Genomic DNA, 19,976 nt, shown 5'->3' with positions numbered 1-19,976 from the left:
TTCTTTAGACATCTTGCAAAGTTGTCTTCAACATATTTTAGCCATCTTTTTACTGAGTTTTTGTTGGGTTGGAGGGGTTGTTAACACAGCGTATGTGAAAAAACTTTAGTCTTATTAATATCTGCATGTTGGCTGACTATAATAATAGGTGTATCTATAAATAATGGGAAGTTTTGCCATTTTCTGTAAAATCCCTCTGTTGTGTCTCCAACAGTAAAAGGTCGGACCAACCTGAAGATAAAAGAGAAGTACTTGTCCCCTGCTGGGAGCACCTCTAAAGGTTTGACTGTCAGCAGGTCCAACTCAAGCCTCAGCCTGTACAGCAGTGCCTCTGCCCCCACCAGCCCCATGACACGCAAGGTAAGCTTTAAGCTGCGGGTAAAGCAACTTCTTATCTTTCTAATATTGAATCATGAGAGAATTTCCATAACAATGTAGGATCAAGTTGCACCTTTCTACCTCTCAAATGAAGAACAGTAGCAACCAGAAAAAATGTAAATGTATTTTATTATGGAGACATTTATCAGTAATTGGTGTAACATATCTGGCTTTAGGCATTACTTCGTAGGAGTTTCTCAGGTGACCGCTGCATTCGCCCCAGGAGCTCCATAGCTGCTTTGGGGTCTGACCTACAGTTTGCCACAACAGGGGAGGATAACTCTCCATCACCACCAGGTTATTTTTTATTTATTGATTGATTTTTTTAGGCAATCTGCTTTCTCGCGCATCCAGTAAAGTTGCAATATTCACTTTTAGAACTTGAGAAACTTGTTGTGTTAACTGTTTTCATTCTTTTGCACCTTCTAGACGAAACTGAGAGGTTGCCCACATGATTATCTCTCCTTCTGAGCACCCTGAGTATGCTGCAGCGCTCAACCCAAACACAGCCTTGAAGCCCCAAAAGAGTGACAAGCAAAAGTTAGGTGCTAGAAGGGGCCTGAAAATAATGGAATCATTCACATTTGACCAGGTGAAAATGAAGGAAAAATACAGGAAAGGTCACTGAAAGTGCTGCTAACAGGCGTGCAGCTTTGGGTAATCTGCGTGAGAAGAATGTCTCAGTGTGGACAATGAGGGGTCGGTCCAGATGCAAGGCAGAGATTTTTTTTGTCCCTTTTTTCTCATTTCATATATTTGTATCTGATTGCGTAGAGAGTAAGAATTTCTGCATGGATACTTGCTGCATGATAGCCAGAGCATTGCTTTAATCAGAACTGCTTTTATTTTCCAAGCCTGCTAAAGATGAGCTAAAGTCGGACGGTGTCGGGAGATGTCAGTAACGCTCTGTTACTGATTCAAGGTGACATAGTGCTAAGACTCACATATGATGGCACTGAAAGGTGTTGTGTTATCTGACTCTGCTATCAACATCCAAAAAAAATACTCATATACCAAAATCATAACTATATAAAGGGTACAGTATGCCGTCCGTCAGCTTTGTGATATTTTTTTTTTGTTTTTATGTCATTCCATGAAGAGGATATTGTTGGCAGGGCCACACTTTCTTTTGTCTTTTAATTGTTTTGGACACCATGTTTTCATATAAATGTATTTTTATTCTTTATTGTAAGGATGCTCTAAACACTGGAGATTGTTTAACGAACAATGCACTGAAGTACGACGGGCCATTGTTGATTTGTAGAGATTCTTTTTCTCAGGACTGGTTGTGTCTTTCGATGTATGTTTCTATGGAACATTACTGTGAACATGTAGATGTGTTTTTTTCTTCATAACACTGTACTTAGAAAAGTTTCTTTAGCGCATTTGTCTTTATAAATATGCACTTTTCTGTGTCCAACTACTGTAGATATGTCGTGCTAAGTAAGAGGATGTCTTACATATGATTTACACAAACTATAATTTTAGTTTGGGGTTCATAAAAAAATAATGTTGACAATTTTATGTCATGAGAATGCAGTGGTTGTATATTTAATATTTCTGTTAGTTTCTATGCTTTTCTGGCATTTTAAGCAACACAGTATAGTTTTTTTTGTTTTGTTTTCTGCCATTCAATCAGTTCAGAAACTCTCACATTTGTTAATTCATTATTCGCCTTCCAAAGATGTTAAAAAGAACATGCAACACTAGTTTCCTTAATAACAACACATGAGCCTGGACATAACAGTATGTATTGTTTCAGCAATAAACAACAAACTACATTTATCTTGAGAAATAATCAACTACAAGTCCACCATCATCATCATCATCCACTGGCAGTGTTGCAAAGCTTTTATTCTGCAGGTTAATCATAGACCAGTTAATACTTTACAATATGTGTAACCACTATGTTTGTAAGTGTCCCTTTGTACTAGATCCACTTGAGGTTGAGTAGCTTCAGTAGCTTATGTCATGGCATTTGGTCTATGCAGTTGTCAACTGAATTTTTTAAAGTCAAAAATGTTTTACGTGATGGAATACATTTTCTCTTTGCCTCGTGTTTGGAGACAGTTGATAATTTACTGTACTGTAAAAAATTACAACAGCCAGATTTCACTTCGATTGCTATGCACCCTTATCTTTCTGTACTGTAAATGTTTCTATACCCAGCACTCATTCTGATGTCTAACTTTAGATGAATGTCACTAATAATTTTACATCCACTTGTATAAAAAATAAAACTTTTGTATAAAAACATGAAATAGTTTGCTATTATTATTATTACATTTGCTAATATATAGTTCTAGGGTTGGTACCTACCAAAATGCCCTCTGTGGAGGAGGCAGAAGACTACAATGGCAGAGGTTACTGGGGTAGTTGAGAAGCTCTGTGGTGCCAAGTTGCCAGGCTAGGATGAGATTCCAAAATCCTGAGATGATAAAGGTTCTGGCCATTGTGAGGCTGTCTTGGCTGACACTTGGTTGACGTGGAGGTCTAAGACAATGCCTGTGGAGTGGAGGGGTGGTTGCCATTTACCAAAAAGTGGGTGTGCTTAAGTTTTCAGGGTATCAAGATCTTGAAAAAGAGTCTCCGGCTGATTGTCGAACCTCGGTCCAGATCTTCAGGAAAAGCACTGCCAGTTCTGTCCAAACAGTGGGCCAGGTCATCACCCTTACAGGACTTCTCGCTGTATCATATGAGTTTGACCCTCCCTTCAATCATGTGTTTTGTGGATTTGGAGAATGTTTACTGGGGTGAACTGTGGGAGTATGGAGTGTGTCTGTTGTTACAGGCCACGGGGTCTATGTATCATCAAAATCAGAGCTGTCCACATTTCTGGCACAAAATCAGGCATGTTTTCAGTGGATGTTGGTCTCCACCAGGGTTGAACTTTATCTCTAATCCTATTTGTCATATTCATTGACAATTGAGGTGGTTCAGGTATTAAGTTAAGATGTTTTATAGGCTGCTCCCTATGAAGGTTTTCCAACCATGCCAGACTGGGAAGAGATCTCAGGGTAGGCCCAGAACATATTACACTGTTGGAAAGCCTCGTTGTTTTTCTCAAATGGTGCCAAATTTGTAATGAAAAATGCATTTGTCAGTTCAGAGTTGAGGATGTGGGTTGCGTCAATGAAAGACAAATCCTCTCTGCCAAGGCATGCTTGGACAACTGACCGCTATAGCTGGGTCAATGCTTACAGGTGGGCACCAGATGCTCAAAACAAGATTCAATAGCAGTATAAGCTGATTGGCTAATTATTTCCTTTTAAATTCCAAAAAACATTTTGTTTGATAACATTAAACTGAATCTGCCATATTACCTGACATGGTATGACAAAGAAACATCTAAATATTAGGCTAAAAGAACATGTCAGTCACTTTAACTACAGAATGTGTCTGAAGGTCAAGTGTTTATGATAGATTCTCAAAGAAATGTAATCTGTTGATTCTCAGGAACGTTGCCCTCCTGTTGGTGTCTAACAAGTGACTCTTTCAGACTCTGTTGCAGAGTACATGCAGTACCAAAAACACAGACATATTTATTTAAACATGGGGCCCAGCTGTTTTGAAAAAGAAAGCAGGGTATTGTACTTCTACACAAATATTCATTATGAATCCAGGTCACAGGAGTGCCCTTTAGCCTACTTCCAGTCCTGAGTGGTTTTTTGTTTTGGTTGTTTTTTTTTCTTTCTTTTTTTTTTGTCTGGATATCAGTCTTCATTTCCCAGTGATAAACACACATTTATCATGTGGCAGCATTTCTTTTACTGGCTATAAGAATGTTTTAAGTTTTAAGGGTGCTTTCAGACATGAGCACCTCTCTGTGGTTTGTGTGTTTTGACATTTTCAAAAACCCGGTTGCCTATTTACTGTTTGATGTAATCAGTAGTGGTTGGTAATTGTGGCCAGCATTGTTCTGTTAAAAAGTCTTTCGACCCAGTTTTTATAGGGTTGACAATGAATTGATAAAGAAAGGAGAGGCACAGTTTTCTGCACTTTCAGCAAATATTAATTGATATAATTCAACACTTTAAGAAATGTTTAGCTGATTTTGGACTCCACATTTATGCATGTGTGTGTGTGTGTGTCAATGACTGTGGAAAACAGTGTGTGTGTGTGTGTGTGTGTGTAATAAACTGAAAAGGCTCTTATTTCCCCTTCTGAATATCATAATGCCAAAAAAAATTTCAGAGCCGAAGGTTACACTTTGATTTTTATCAATAACTGATGTTGCGTGCTGTCACTTTATCCCTGCTTGAGCTCCACAAAAGTTGGTATGTGCTCTGGAACTCCCTCCTTCCTGCTCTAATGTCTAGTCCTCCTCCACCTCATCCCCTGACACCTACAAGTCTGACTCTCCTTCTACAATTAAAAGTAAAATCCTTTCTTCATCAGTCAGCCATCTGCTTCCAAAAGTATGTGCATAGGTTGAAAACAGAAGTTAGTAAGCCTTGGTGTTAATTACAAACAGTGTTGGGGAGTAACAGAATACATGTACCGGTGTTACGTATTTAAAATACAAAATATGAGTAACTGTATTCCGTTACAGTTACCGTTTAAAAAGGTGATAATTAGAATACAGTTACTCTGTTGAAATAACTGGATTACACGGCGGCCTTTTCCTGTTTCATATGTTTGGCTATTCCTTCAATCCAAACAAAACACGCAATAAGAGGCTGTACTGTAAGCGTCCTGTTAATGTTGGTGGCGTTAGTTACACAGTGGACCCGAAGCCAGGACATCAGAGCCAGCAGTGCACGGCCAGGAATTCATTTCTTACTTGGAAATTCCGAAATCACTTCACATTTAAAGAAGAAAGGGATGGGCGAGATCTGACCATGCAATGCAAACTCTGTTTGCCTGCAACCAAGCTGCTCTCAGCGTCAAAAGACTCCACCTCCAACCTAAAGAAATATCTGGAAGTAAGTTATTTTTAAAAAACTAACGTTAGCCTAAGCCTACTGCAACTACCTTGTTTTAGTTGTGCTAGCTCCCAGGTAGCTAGCACAACTACCTTGTTTTAGTTGTGCTAGCTACCTGGGAGATGTGCCACTAAAGTATCTTCGAATTACTATTGCTGTGTGATTTATTACTATTACTGAAGGCTACTCGCCACCAAGCTAACATTGTTAGCTCGTGTTAGCTGAGGTTAGTTCATAGACTATAGACTGTTAGACTTGATGGATAACATTAACAGTCAGCTTGTTGCAAAAAATCATATGCCAAAAAATCATATGCCAATCTGAAAGCAGTCTATTAACTAACCTCAGCTAACACCAGCTAACAATGCTAGTTTGGTGGCGAGTAGCCTTCAGTAATAGTAATAAATCACACAGCAATAGTATATTAATGGAGTTGTAAAAAGTATGACAATATATTAAGTAATCCAAAGTATTCAGAATACGTTACTCTCATTGAGTAACCAAACGGAATACATTACAAACTACATTTTGGGGCATGTATTCTGTATTGGAATACATTTTAAAAGTAACCTTCCCAGCACTGACTACAAGGGCTACGTAATAACAGTTAGAACTAGAATAACAGGAACAGAATAACAGACAACAAGAATCTCATGTTATTTATAATGTGCCATCACTAGAAAGCCCAGGATGCCATTGACAGTACAGTAGGACTCAAATAGACTGCATACATTTTGCTTGATGTAGAGGCCTCACACTCATGTCCCATATCGAGGGCAGAATGAATTGTTGGATCTTAGGAGGATTTAATGTCTTCATCACTGCTCTTAATGGTGATTAGGTAGATCAGAAACAGAGAACATACACTGAAATCCTGTCCATGTCTACTAAAAGGTTACTGAAAGTTTTGTATAACTATTATACCATAAGCATCATTAGTTGTTATTGCTTGGTGATTGTCCTCAGCACATCTTGAGGCATAATTTTTATTTCACATATTACTGTGCCAAACTGATAGATTACCCACATTTCTTTTTTGTCAGGATGATCCTACACTGCTTCAATAATGTTGAGGTTTAGGCTCTGGGGAGGCCAATCCATGACTTGTAGTGTTTGTCTGTTTTTTTATTTCATTTGTCATTGTTTGTTTTTCTACCCAGATATGTTTTTATCGCCTTTGCAGTGTGTTTGGGGTCATTGTCATGCTAAAACATGAAGCTGTTGCCAATCAGATGTTTTCCAGATAGCAAGCGTCAGATGCATCTCTCAGGACCTCTGTCAGGTCTTTGCTGGATTTTTTCTTTTTTCTTTCAGATACTGTTCATTTAGTGTAGATAGTTTTTCGTTTACGTCCGCCACTTCTTTTGTCCTCCACTTCTCCAGGTTCTACAATTTTTTTTTTCAAGGACACCCTTCACACCATGACAATATATATCAAGTTTTCAGCTAACAGCTATTTGGGAATCATCTCGTTGGTGCAAAACCGCTATTTTATGACTGTCAGCTGTTGTCATCTCTGGCATTTTTCACAGATTCAGCTAAAGAAATGGTGACATGTTATATATTTTGGGACAGGTAAACAGAGAAGAAATTTAAGGGACAGGAGAGATTTTCTTATGTAGAATTAACATTTATCAAAAGTAATTTGTTTCATATAACGGTCATCAAATTACAAAGAATTTTGTTTTTCAGGAAGGGAGCATATAGTACCAGTCAGTGCTGAGGTGGGTGCAAGGGCACTCAAATGAAATGCCATCCAGTGACGTTAGTAGTCAGCAGGGGTCATTCATTTGAGCTGGAATTTGCGCTGAACAAAAGCAAGACTGACCCCAACGAACCAGCCAGTCAGAAAGCTGTCCAAAGTCATCTTCTGGTTGGCTAGACTGCCAGAATTTATTCTACCCAATTTGAGAAAAACCTTCATGTTGATGTAATAATGCCATAGAAGATTTTTATACAGGTTTTTATATGACATATAAATTGCCTTTTCCACCCCTTTCTCTACAGTTTCTTTTCTCCATGTGTACCTTTTCCTGTTATCCAACTGTTTCTACTGCTAAGAACTTTGGTTCCCAAACTGAACCCCTGGCTCAGCCCTCCTCGGTGGTCACATGACACAGATTCAGAGATCTAGACTTGTAAAGTACAAAGCCCACATCTCACTGTGCATTCATACTCTATAGACAGTATATCAGAAGGAGACTGCGCTGTTACACGTCTGAGCGACCTTCATTATAACTGACTCTGCTTCCCACAAGCAGGTAGGTGGTTCCTTTTGTAATTCAGAATGATAAACAGGTTTAAAGTGATTAATAGAAAGCACTTTCTGTCTTTAGTTTTTAGTGTATTTGATTTATGTGAAAGGTTAGGAGATGAAGAGATTATTGTTACTAATAATCTGCATTTTAGAAATACAGGAAAAATTCTTTCATTTCTAATAAACAAATAAGGCTTTTCAGCATACCAGCTTTCCCACAAAGTTGCGTCTGCAGCTGCTAATCTAAGACTTGAAAATGTGAAAGTTTGAGCTGATGCTGATAGTTCTTTGGAGTTCATATAATCCCTGACATAACTGTATTTAAATTAGATGTTAAAGATGTGGATGATTTCATTTTCCTTACGTTGATTTTTTTTTTGTATCAGGTGCATGTGTTACATAGGCTGTAGCTCCAACCTACTCACTTTTGATTTGTCATTTGATTTATTTATGTATTTTTTTTTCATTTAATTTTGTGTAAAATAAATGAACCAAATAAAGACAATGATAAAGATAGTGATATTAATATTGCTGTGCAGTAGTGGAACACTACTTCATTTGGCCCGTTCCTATTTTAGCAGTCTTTCCATATATTCAAATTATATATGCCAAGAGTGAAGGTTTTGGCTGCTAAAGTGCCATGTCATGCTGAACTTGACAAACTGGTCTGCTCAGATGAATCGCTGCATCTACACCATCTATGACTGTGAAACAGTCATCCATAATCCATAGTCATACAGTGAAAGCATTAGAAATTAGAGAGCAGAAGAATGAAGCCCCAGCTGCGTGGAGTTAACTGTATACAATAAACTATAACTCTACTGACTGTGAATCCAAAGGCAGCCGTAACCTTCCTACTCACTCTGCTGCCTGTGTGTTTACAGGAGGGCAGACCATAAAGTCCCAAGCTGGTTGGAGGAGGAAACAGGAAAGGGAGGAGTTCTTATTGACACCTCCCCCTCCACCGGCTTTCTTTTCCTAAGCTCTCTGAAACACAGAGAGAGCACATGGCTGCCTGGTTTTGAAACCGACCTCACTCATGGTGGTAGAGGACATGTGCGCCTGTGCAGTCCCTCCCCTGGCAAGTGCAGCAGAAAAACGGAAGCAGAATGTAAGCCCGTATGTGTGTGTAGAAAGGTTAGAAAAGGGGAGGGCATAAAAACACACACACATTTGCGGCAGATGTAACCAAAAAAAAAGTCGAATCAGCCAAGAGTGAAGGTTTTTGGAAGGAGAGAAGCCAGGGGAGAGTGGTTTCTTGTTCCTTGTTCTGAAACAGGTAGGATGATGGATTTTGTGTACTTACAGCAGCATAGAAATGATGTATGACGGAAGTAAGGGTGATTGAATTGCCAGGTTATCTTAGATCCTAAAGCCTCAAGTCTTTCAGTCCATCTGTTCTGTGCTGTAGTCCATCTGCTTCCCTCCATCATTAAAAGGTAACAGCAATGAAAAAATGTATATAAAAATTGATACAAAAGGCACCAGATAATTAAGTTTAGATTGCAGATCGAGATCAGCAAGATCAGGAAGTTATATCATGGTAACCTGACGTAACAGCCAGAGATTCTTACTTGTTCCTGATTCACATGACATATTATAATCTTGTGTATTTTAGAAGTTTGGCACAATATATTGCTTTTGTGTTGTATAGCCAACCCTAAATGTAAAACATGTTTATATCTTTAATTTCTTTAATTGATTGGCACAAACTGTTCATAGTCATTATCAAGACTTACATTATTTTTAGAGTTGCTTAACAATGATTTCTTTTTGATAAATATGTTTATGTCAGAACCAAATGGTGTTTTTATGGGAGCACTGTGTCAGTGTGCAAAAGGTCAGGCATCCATTTCTAGACTGCACATGTGAGAAAGATGGAAGAAGCTTAGAAACACAAACACTGTGAAGGTCAATGGCTCCTACTTGAAACAGTGACTTTAAAAAGGTGTAATCAAATGGCAAATTAAGCTGTAATGATGCATAATTTCATTTAAGTGAGTGAACAGGATAGTAACACAGTATATGCATGGCATATTGAAATCCCCAAAAAACAGGGATTCCAGATTAGGGGTTAGTGATTAGAACCTCCATGGGCTTGCCAAGTAGAAGTAGAGTAAGTAAAGTTTATTTATATAGTGCTGTTCAAGGACAAAGATCACAAAACACTTTACAATATAAAATAAGATACAATGACTAAAATGTTAGAAATATATAAAGATAAATAAAAGCAAGCCTACACAGTGCGTCTCAAACTTTTTAAGGGTATCATCCATGTGCAAAGACCTTGGGCCAGATTTACTAAATGGGCAAACACAGGGCGTAAGCGCAATCCCAAATAGTGCTTATAGGTGTGTTTAGTTTTACAGATGATTTACAAAAGCTGCGTGTTTGCTAAACAAAGGAATTGTCAGCTCATTTCAATATCAAACCAAATGCAACAGGATCAGTTGCAGAAATATCAGCTTCCACTTCTTGCATACAATTTTGTCACTGCTTTATGTTTGTACTGTTTTGTTTTTTGCCAAATTTGCAACACCTGCAAATTTCTCAACACCTTAATAACTCAGATCCCTTTAGTCCAAAGAAACCAAGCTCCATAACTTGGGAACTACAAACAGTTTCCTTTTGTCTTGAACTTAGACCTAGATACCAACAACAACCATTGAACAGCTGAACTCAGAGACCTGGTAGTTATGTATGGGCATAGTCGTTCACTAACACAGAGATGCATCTGATCATGAAAAACTCTCAAAAGTAATCGAGGTGTGATGAAATAAAGGCATGTAAATTCATTTCCATTTCAGATATTTAAGATGGGCAATGTTCTGCAGATGATAAAAACAAGTTTGTACAAGACAACCAACCTGCTAATCATAACTGAATGTCCGATGAAGTTACACCCAGATTTCTTACAGTTGGGCGAACTGACGATGAAGTGGATCCAAGATTGTCAGATAACATGAGAACATATCTGTCAGGGACATAGATAGGTGTTCTCTTTGCTATTCTCTTTGCCCACAGCCCCTCCAAAGTTTTTGCTTACAAGCAGACAGTTTGACCACGATGTCATAAAAGATTCCTCTAACATGTGTCAGGAAGAAATAACACAAATAAGAAAAAGCCTTTGCTGTCCAAAGAGACCCTTACTACAGCAAAATTGCAGAGTATTAAGGCCTTGCCAGGAAAAAAAAAACATATTTCAATCAATTTGAAATCTTTTGGATTTGAAATGGGAAGTCCATGCACAAAAACTCTTGAACGTATTGCTACTGAAGCAATAAAGAGAAATAAAAAGCTTTATCAACCTGGTTGGATATCAGAGACCTAGAGGATATCAGAGGCTGGTTGAAAATAATTCACAAGATTCTCAAGGTTATTTCTGCTTAAGGGGACAGAATTAACTTATGACACCAATGCTCTATGTGCTGTTTCCATAGAAGAACTCATCTATTAACTTTTGTGTTGAAACAATGAAATAAATATGATGAAAAAGCTCATTGTCCTTTTGCTGTTGTTTAGTTATGCCACCTTATCTGAAGGCTTTGTTTCAGAGAGAAAATTGTTTACTTGTTTGTTCGGAATCTATCAGAAAAAGACTTCCATGGAGTATTATTTCTTTTCATATAACTATTTGGCTCAGAAATTAATATATTGGTATGAAATATGGTGCACAAATTCATGTTCCCTACAAGATAACTTTAGAAACTGTTCAAAAGTAAATGTTACCCTAAATCACGATGAACATGACTAACATCATACATGCTGAACATCAGTGACAACCTTTGCTCAAAGCTCCACTGTAATCAGCCTCTACCGATGAAGCCTCTTAAACTGATTGCAGTTAAAAAAGATACACTCTACAACTCATTTCATTGAAGCTCATTTGTACATAAATGCAATAAAGCAATAATCCATCAAATGCTTGCAAAATACACAGAAACATTTCTTTGCCTGAAAGTTTAATGACTGTTCTTTTAAATGTCACTAATCAGTCGTGCTTATGCTGTGTCTCTATGTTTCAGATTCTGTAGGTCTTCATTTGCTCACTTCTGCTCGCATCATGTCGCTGCTGACTCACGTGCTGGCGTGCCTGTTTGGAATGGGCTCCTGGGTGGCCATCAATGGGATGTGGGTGGAGCTCCCCTTGATCGTAAATGATATCCCAGAGCGCTGGTTGCTGCCCTCCTACCTCACAGTCCTCATCCAAATGGCCAATATAGGCCCTCTCTTCATCACACTGATGCACCGTTTCCGCCCAGGGGTGCTCGATGAGCGGCCGGTCATCTACGGCATTGTAGGATTGGGCATCGTTGCTACATTCCTTCTGGCTTTCCTTTGGAAGCACACAGTGACCTTCGGAAGCTCTTTGCATAGTGTTCCACTGCTGACATTGAGTTTCCTGCTATCTGTGGTGGACTGCACCTCATCTGTTACCTTTCTTCCTTTCATGATGCGGCTGCGTCCACAATATCTCACAACGTATTTTGCAGGTGAGGGCCTCAGTGGTCTCGTGCCTGCAGTGGTGGCACTTATTCAAGGCGTTGGTGTAGTTCACTGTGAAAATGCCACTTTATCTAATAATTCCAACATAACTGACAATGGAATGCTAAAGGCCATCTACCAGCCTGCTAAATTCTCTGCGCAGGTCTTCTTCATATTCCTTAGTGTAATGATGGTCGTGTGTCTGGTCGCTTTCCTTCTACTCAATCACCACCCAGCTGTGGCTCATGAGAGAAAAAGTGAACGGTACTTCAGTGGGGAACTTGATCGTGAGAAGAAAGAACAAGGCCTATCTCTGAATGCCCAGACACCAGAGCAAAAGCCCATGATCAGCCCCTCAGAGGCTGGCAAGAGGGAACCTAAGAGTTCTTTCGGGAGGGGGACATATAGTATCTTTGAGGTGGTGTTTATCTTTGTAGTGTTGGCTTGGGTCAATGCTCTGACCAATGCAGTGCTGCCTTCAGTGCAGTCCTACTCATGCATGCCTTACGGGAACAAGGCTTACCATCTAGCTGCCACCATGGGAGCTGTTGCTAACCCTGTGGCTTGCTTCATCGCCATGTTCATACCAATAAGGTGAGCTATAGAAAAACTACAATAATTATAAAATACTAATCAAGACCATAGATCCAACAAATGAGTTCTAAGTCACCAATAGCTTGTAAATCTGTTTTCTGTCCAGGTCTCTTGTCTTCATGGGAGTTTTGACCATTTTTGGGACTGGATTTGGAGCCTACATTATGGGCATGGCTGTTCTAAGTCCCTGTCCTTTGCTGGTCCACAGTACCTCTGGAACTGTAGTCATAGTAAGACTCTTTATTTTCTTGCATGTACTTACTGTGTACACAGAATTAAATTTCAGACTTCATGCTCTATCTTGCATCTTATAAAAGCATGAAGCCACCACCCATCCACCATACTCACTTAGCATTTATGAGATTAAGGTGTGTAGTGTGACTGACAGGTTTTACAATATAATGTTAAGTCAGGTTAGTCTCATCTACTTGATGCTGTCATGGAAAAGCTGTGAAAGTCCACTGAATGAGTCAATCAGTCAAACATTCAAAAAGAGTACATTGTTTTTGTGCACTGGCACAGGCAACTAAGCCACCTAGCTATAAAATGTTATTTTTGCTGTCAGAAGTGCCTTTCCTAATACACTTTTTTGGAGCAAAAAGTACTTAATACTAAAATGGTGTTAACTGCTAAAATACTTTTTCAGTCACCAAACTGAATAAGAAACCAAGCGACTACGCACTGAATGCTACTAAGCTAACCAAGCTCCAACCAGGATATTCTGAGCTCCTACTTATTACTTACAGCAGTAAGAGTATGTCGTTTAATGCACAATTCTAACAAGTTCTCTGTTGCAGGTGCTGGCCTGGATACTCTTTGTCCTCACCCTGTCTTATGTCAAAGTCATCATTGGGGTGATCCTGAGGGATGAAGGCCACAGTGCCCTCGTGTGGTGTGGAGCTGTAGTGCAGCTGGGTTCAATGCTCGGTGCTCTAACCATGTTTCCACTTGTTGGTTTCTATCAGCTTTTTGAGTCGGGTGATGCTTGCAACACTAAGTGTCCAACATAGATGTAAAAGGTGTCTAAGGCTACGTTCATAGTGCAGGTCTTAATGCTCAATTCCGATTTTTTGATCAAATCCGATTTTTTTGTCTGCTTGTTCACACTACAAATAAAATGCGACAGCAAACGCGCTCTAGTGTGAACCCTCAAAGCGGCCCGCATGCGCAAAAGAAGACGTCACACACAACGCGCTCTGTTTAGATCCAGACCAAACAGTATTGTTTGGCTGATGGCCCTTAATATAAAGACTTGTTTCGGACTTTACGTTTCCCAGTTTTGTTTTAAGTTATTTTATTATTTACATATGGCCTAATAATTATCCTTATTGCTGTTTTAGAGAGGAGCGGTGCTTCAAAGGATAGTTGCAGATTTCTGTCAGAATCTGCTGATTATACAGTACAAATAAAATGTTCACATTTCTCCAACGTTGTCTTCCCAACAGTTTCACTAACATCTACACTGGATGGCCAGGAAGCGTTCACGATGTCTTCTCAGGCGCTTCTCCGGAACTGATAATTGGCGTCTGTCTTGTGTCAGTGACGTAAAAGACGGATTTAATGCGACTTGACCATTCAAACAGCAGTCACTTTCTAAAACATCAGATATGTATCGGATTCAGTACCACATACGAAAGTGACCCAGATCGGATTTGAAATTATCGGATTTGTGCTGTTCACACTGTCATATCATGATCGGATATGGATCGCATAGGGTCAAAAAAAGTGGGATTTGATGCGCTTTCGCCTGCAGTGAGAACGTAGCCTAAGTTCAACTCTGCTGTACAGAACTCTAGTATTAATTGCACTTGTTTTAGTAGAACTGCACTTATTCCAACTTGTTGTAAGAGAGCTGGCAAGTTATAGGTGAAATTCCACCACAGTATCACTCCGTGTTTTTACCTAAGTTGTGTTTGTAAATGTCATATACTTTATCAGTAGTTAATGGTGTATGAAGTACACATACACCCAGTGCTTAACAAATGTATTAGACCACCTCTCATAAAAACAAGAAAACACAAATAAGTTTGAATTCACAATTTTATACCCAAATCTGAATGGGCACACTGGACCTTATCTGAGAAGTCAGAATCAAGCACAACATTCAACCACTAAAACAAACTTTTCTGTTCAGTAATACAAGTAAATGAGTATAATTTGTCATCTTAATTTAAAAACGAGCTTTATTTTTATTTATTTATTTTTTTTTGTGAAACACAAAATTTGAGAAGTCTACTTGCAAAAACTGATGCAGTCTCTTTAATTCATTACAGAAACATAAAATAATGATTTTGGTAATTACCAGTATTATTAATATAGAGCTGCTGTGGCACAAACCTTACATTGGATGGTAATCTAATAAATTTGTTAAGCACTATATCCATCTATAGTGTATCAGACTACAAAAAGACCAAACTAAATAGTGTTCTGCCACTGAATATATTACAAAACCTTGTCAGTTCAAAGGTCAAAACTATTTTACTTGAAGTTTGAACATCATGTCAGATGATGATGTTCAACGTATACTTTATTGATTTTGCTTTATAAGAAGTCATGGTACTGTCGCCTTTAAAATGTGCCTTAATTCTATAAAATGACCTGGGCATTTTTGGGGGTAGACTACTGTGTTGTTTAAATAAAACTACAATGTGCTTTGTATATGTTACTGAAGTGGAGAAACTGTTGAACAACACCAAATAAAACATTTGTTTAATTACTGCCTAAAAAATTGCAAATTTGTATGTTGTTTCATCCAAAAAATTGCTTCTTTTTTTTGTAAATCATCCCTACACTGAGCTCTATACATACGTTTTATTCATCCTCTGAACTATTTAGCCAAGGGTTGCAGGCAGTTAGAACCCTGGACCAGCCACCAGTCCTTAACAGGACTAAGGCAAGAAAATTAAACATTCAGGCTAATTTGCATCTTTGGCAAATTTTGAGAGGCAAAATAATGTAAAATTAATGAGGTGGACACAGAATATCATATGTATCAGTGGATTTTTGATTATGCCACCTACCGTTCCAGCAAATCCCACAGGTACTCTATTAGTTTGAGATCTGGTAGCTGTGGAGTACATTTGCATACATTAAAGTTACTATCATGACTCAAGAAACATCACTGAATGAGTTCTGGTGCATTATTCTACTGAAAGCGGCCATCAGAGGATGTGATCATAGAGGGATGGACAATCCTGAGCAGCAATACTCAATTTGTTTAAACGACACTCAACTTGGGCCCCTTAATACCAGCTTTCTTCCAATCCAAGACCTCAACATTACATCACCACCACCTGAACCACTGGTACAAGGCACAATGGATCCAGGCTTTCATGTTGTTTGATCGAAATTATGACCCTACCCTCCATAATGTGACAGCAGATATCTAAACTCATCAGACCAGGCGTTGTTTTTCCAAACTTCACTTCTCCACTTTTGGTGAGCCTGTGTGGATTCAGGTTCCTATTCTCAACTGACTGAAGTGTCACCTGGTGTGTGTTTTCTGCAGCAGATTCTAAAATACTCAGACCAATACTCAGACTCAGAAAAGCACATCTGGCACCAGCAACAGATACCACGTTCAAAGTTTAAATATTTTTACTAGCTAAAAAAACCTCTCAATGGTTTGGCCGCACAGTATATCGCTGAGTTGCCCACTGTTTACAACCGAGTCAGACCCCTCAGTTCATCATGTGCAGATCTTTACTGTTCCTAGACTTATATCTAACAGTGCTCTCAGTTATTGTGGTCCTTTTCTTTGGAACAAGCTGTCTGCAGCCCTGAGATTAATTATGTCTATTCATACATTTACCGTATTTTTTGGACCATAAGGCGCACCGGATTATAAAGAGCATTAAGCAAAAAAAAAAAAAAAAAACAGTCAGATAAGTTAAACTTTACTCAACTCATTCTTCTTGCTTCCCTCACTGCACCAGTGATTCATTAATGTTGAATTCTCTCGCAGCTGCTCGATTTCCATGTTGTTGCAGTATATTAATGACTAACCTGGTATTGTGGATGGATTATCTCAGTTGTTCTCCTAACTGAAGTCTAGTCCATTTACAGCATCCTGCTATGTAATTGCATTTGTCCCTAACCATCGGGAACACTCACATTAACTTTTATCCAGTGGAAAAAAGTTAGCGTTCATCCTTCAGCTTCATTGTTTATGCTATGCTAACACAGCTGTGTAGCTAGCGATCAGGTAGCACATCATTACATACCAGCTAGTCCAACTTCAGTAACCCTACAAAAGTCACTGCTGTTTAGTTTTCTGCCTTCGTTTATGTTGGAAATGATAGCAGAGCTGTATGTTTTAATTTTTTCAGAAATCCCTCAGTCAGAACATGGCATATCATGTTTAGGTGGAAACCCAATAAAACAAAATTTTGTTTTGTTTTATTATATTTTACTTTTATCACTAACTCAAAGTGTTATAAACCTCCCCTTCTGATGCTCAGTTTGAACTGCACTGAGGCACTGAGCTTCTGTCATGTGATTGGTTGATTAGATACCACATCAACTAATGGTGTAGCAGCTATACCTAATGAAGTGGCCAATGATGTAAAAGACTACATTCATACCAGAAAAGAAAAAAATATCATCAATAGGTCGACAGTTGGCAGCACTCATGTACTCCACAGGTCACATGTGTTTAAATGCAAATCACATGAATTTTGTTTTATGAAATCCAAAAGGTAATGCCTTCACATTGGTCTGCTAACACTGAAAAATGGGTGGCTTAAAGAAAAAAAAGAAAGAAAGAATATTTTTAGGCCAATTAGCTGCCAATTTACAGTTTGTAATTTACCAAAAACTCTTTGATCTGAATCTTACATATCTATGTCATTCACAAAATCACCACTAGATGTCACTTTTTGATAAAAAAAATATATATATCGCCAAGAACTGCTCATAGCTGCAGTCAAGCCTTAGCATTCAAAGGGCTGTGGTCTGATTTGAGGGTGTGAGCTCTAAAAAGAACTCTCAGTGTCGCTTTATTGAACCTCAGCTGGTGAATGGGGCAATGACGGAAGATCCTCTGTGGTTAAATTGGATAAATTAAGCAAACCTAAATTAGCACTGAGATGTTCAGACATTCACCTGTGCTGAAATACTGATTCTGCCTAGATATTGGGGTTTTCCCCCAAAAAATATAATTTATATATATATGAATCAACATCAGTTACTATGCAGCAGTATGCATCTCCCCCAGCTTACTAGAGTCAATCTGCATCATATCCTTGCCACATTAAATCGGGAGAGAATGTCTTATGCATGTAGGTGGATGCGAGAATGTGTGTGCGTGCGTTGTTTTGCATGTGCATTGCACCCGTGTGTTTGTCCTTCCTCTATTCCACATAGACAAACAGGAATGAGGAACTCATGGCCAGTCAGAGGCTGATTCAGATCCCAGTGGCTCTCCGGAGAACATCTGGGGTCATCATCTCCTGCTGTCTCATACTTCACCTGCTCTCCTTATCGCTTCCTGTAGTTTCTGTGACTTATGGCGTGCAGAGTTTAAAAGCTGCACAACGGTTTGGAATCATTTCAACAACAGCTTACTGTCTGAAAATGGAGAAGCATTTTTTGATGCACTTTTTCTGAAACTGTGTAATGATCCAAATGAGCCAAAGAAAAATGCATTGAGATTAAGATAAGACTTCAGATCAGAAAGCCTGCTCTATATGACTGTGGGTGGGGTGGGAAGGGTGAAGCATGATTTAGGCAACATAATAAGCAAAAGTGTAAGAGTGCAGCCTTTTTTATCTTCGTCTCTCTCTCTCTCTCTTTCCTTTAAATATTGTGATATCTCCGTTTCCCCCAAGCTCCTTGTCTTCCTCGATTCTTGCATATGGCAGACTTTGTGACAGTAATTTAAATTTAAAACACATGAGGGGAAATCCTAGCCCGCGCTGCTCTTTAATGGGCCGTCATGGGATTGGAGTATGCAGAGAATGATTGAATTTTGTGAGAAGGCCAGGAACGATCAAGTCTCGCCTGCCGTTATGCAATCGACCATTCCCCTCTCACAACGCGACGTCTGGTAAAACCTAGCAGGAGGAAAAGGGAGGAGGGGGTTGGATAAGGGTTGGAAACCTCAACGTCTAGACCAAAAAAGAGAAAAACATTTTTTCTTCTAAATGACTCAAGACTTCATAAAAGAGAAACTTGGCTATCATATACACACACACACATATATATATATGTATATTTATATATATATGTATGAAGCCAAACGAGATGTGATGGGCCACATCAAAAGCTGAGATGGATTGCTTTTAATGGTTGTAAATGAGTCTTTTTACACTGTAATGCATGACATCCTATATTTCCTGACAGACGGAAACATGTGGATCCCATACAAAGCCTGCCACATTGTTTTATTTATATGATTGTGTCATGTCTGTTTTCTGCCTTTCTCTCCTCACCTGCTTGGCTCACTTTGACAATGTCAAGGCAGAAATTCAACAGACTCTGAGGCACTGATATTGCTGCACTGTCCAAGCTTTCACACCCTCTGAGTAAGATTAAACCCCTGCTATATATCCTCTCAGTGAAGCAGGAGAGGCTACCTTTCCCGTTAAGTCCATTATATTCAAATAGGCGGGGCCTTTTCTTTCTTTATGTTTTTCTTTTTTCTTCTACGCAAACAAGACAAAGTAATCAAAAGTTAAAAGCAAACACTCAAGGAGGCACTTAGCAAAAAAGAGAAAGCTTTTATGATAAAACATTCATATACAGTGCAGGAGACAGGTAATCTTTGAGGATGATAGGGTTGTCTTGTGGTCAGTTTCTGTATAGTATTGCTTGGGGAGTCTTGTAGATGAATGCTCCTAATAACATCCCTGCCCACCCATCAGCTACCAGAGAATGCAGGCAGAGCAGCTAATACCTGAGTGTATTTCTTCAGGGGTGTGAAGTATGCCTTAAAGAGCTGTTGGAGGCAGCAGTAAAGTAGGGTTCATTACCTTGACAGACTGATGACAGCTACAGTAAGAATGGCTGAGGTGCACGCACACACATATAAAGGCTCAGTAATGTGCTATCAGTGATGCTGTGCTATGCACAGTAGAATTTTGCATAAATGATGCCCAAGATGCTAAAGTCAGTACTGCTTTCATTGAGATGTGGTGATGAGCAAGTCATTGAAAAGTACTCTGTGGTAAATATGCTAGGTTTGCATTTGAAAAAGTTTTAGTGGCCAAAGAGTTTATTTTATTTATTTTGTTGCTGAACGTTGGGTGAGTACAGTATATTGACATCACATCTACGCCTTTTTTGTAACAATGACACCAGCAGCCAAGGAGATTAGCCATAGTAAATACTGGAAACAG

At 38.9% G+C, this 19,976-nt stretch overlaps 2 protein-coding genes across 5 annotated transcripts in view; both read left to right on the top strand.

The window, feature by feature from the left end:
- The window catches only part of LOC134635429 (plectin-like), a 90,622-nt gene extending 88,837 nt beyond the window's left edge, over window positions 1-1,785 (top strand). The window contains exons 73-75 of the mRNA XM_063484814.1: window positions 215-360; window positions 555-675; window positions 808-1,785. Of these exons, the coding sequence (XP_063340884.1) occupies window positions 215-360; window positions 555-675; window positions 808-833 (293 nt within the window). The 3' untranslated portion in view covers window positions 834-1,785. The remainder of the gene's footprint in view (window positions 1-214; window positions 361-554; window positions 676-807) is intronic.
- Window positions 1,786-7,481: 5,696 nt separating this feature from the next.
- Window positions 7,482-15,354, top strand: slc52a3-2b (solute carrier family 52 member 3-2b). 4 transcript variants are annotated; one of them, XM_063488157.1, is made up of 4 exons: window positions 7,482-7,564; window positions 11,586-12,639; window positions 12,746-12,869; window positions 13,437-15,354. In XM_063488157.1, the coding sequence occupies exons 2-4, from the start codon at window positions 11,624-11,626 to the stop codon at window positions 13,647-13,649; spliced, it is 1,353 nt and encodes a 450-aa protein (XP_063344227.1). In that variant the 5' UTR covers window positions 7,482-7,564; window positions 11,586-11,623; the 3' UTR covers window positions 13,650-15,354. The 4 variants fall into 4 exon arrangements, with proteins under 4 accessions (XP_063344227.1, XP_065327862.1, XP_063344226.1 ...); XM_065471790.1 differs by lacking the exon at window positions 7,482-7,564 and adding an exon at window positions 8,491-8,671; XM_063488156.1 differs by lacking the exon at window positions 7,482-7,564 and adding an exon at window positions 8,683-8,839.
- Window positions 15,355-19,976: the final 4,622 nt, after the last annotated feature.

This window comes from Pelmatolapia mariae, linkage group LG10_11, assembly GCF_036321145.2.
Source record: "Pelmatolapia mariae isolate MD_Pm_ZW linkage group LG10_11, Pm_UMD_F_2, whole genome shotgun sequence".
In the NCBI taxonomy this organism is placed as follows: domain Eukaryota; kingdom Metazoa; phylum Chordata; class Actinopteri; order Cichliformes; family Cichlidae; genus Pelmatolapia; species Pelmatolapia mariae.
This window is presented reverse-complemented; position numbering and strand designations above follow the sequence as displayed.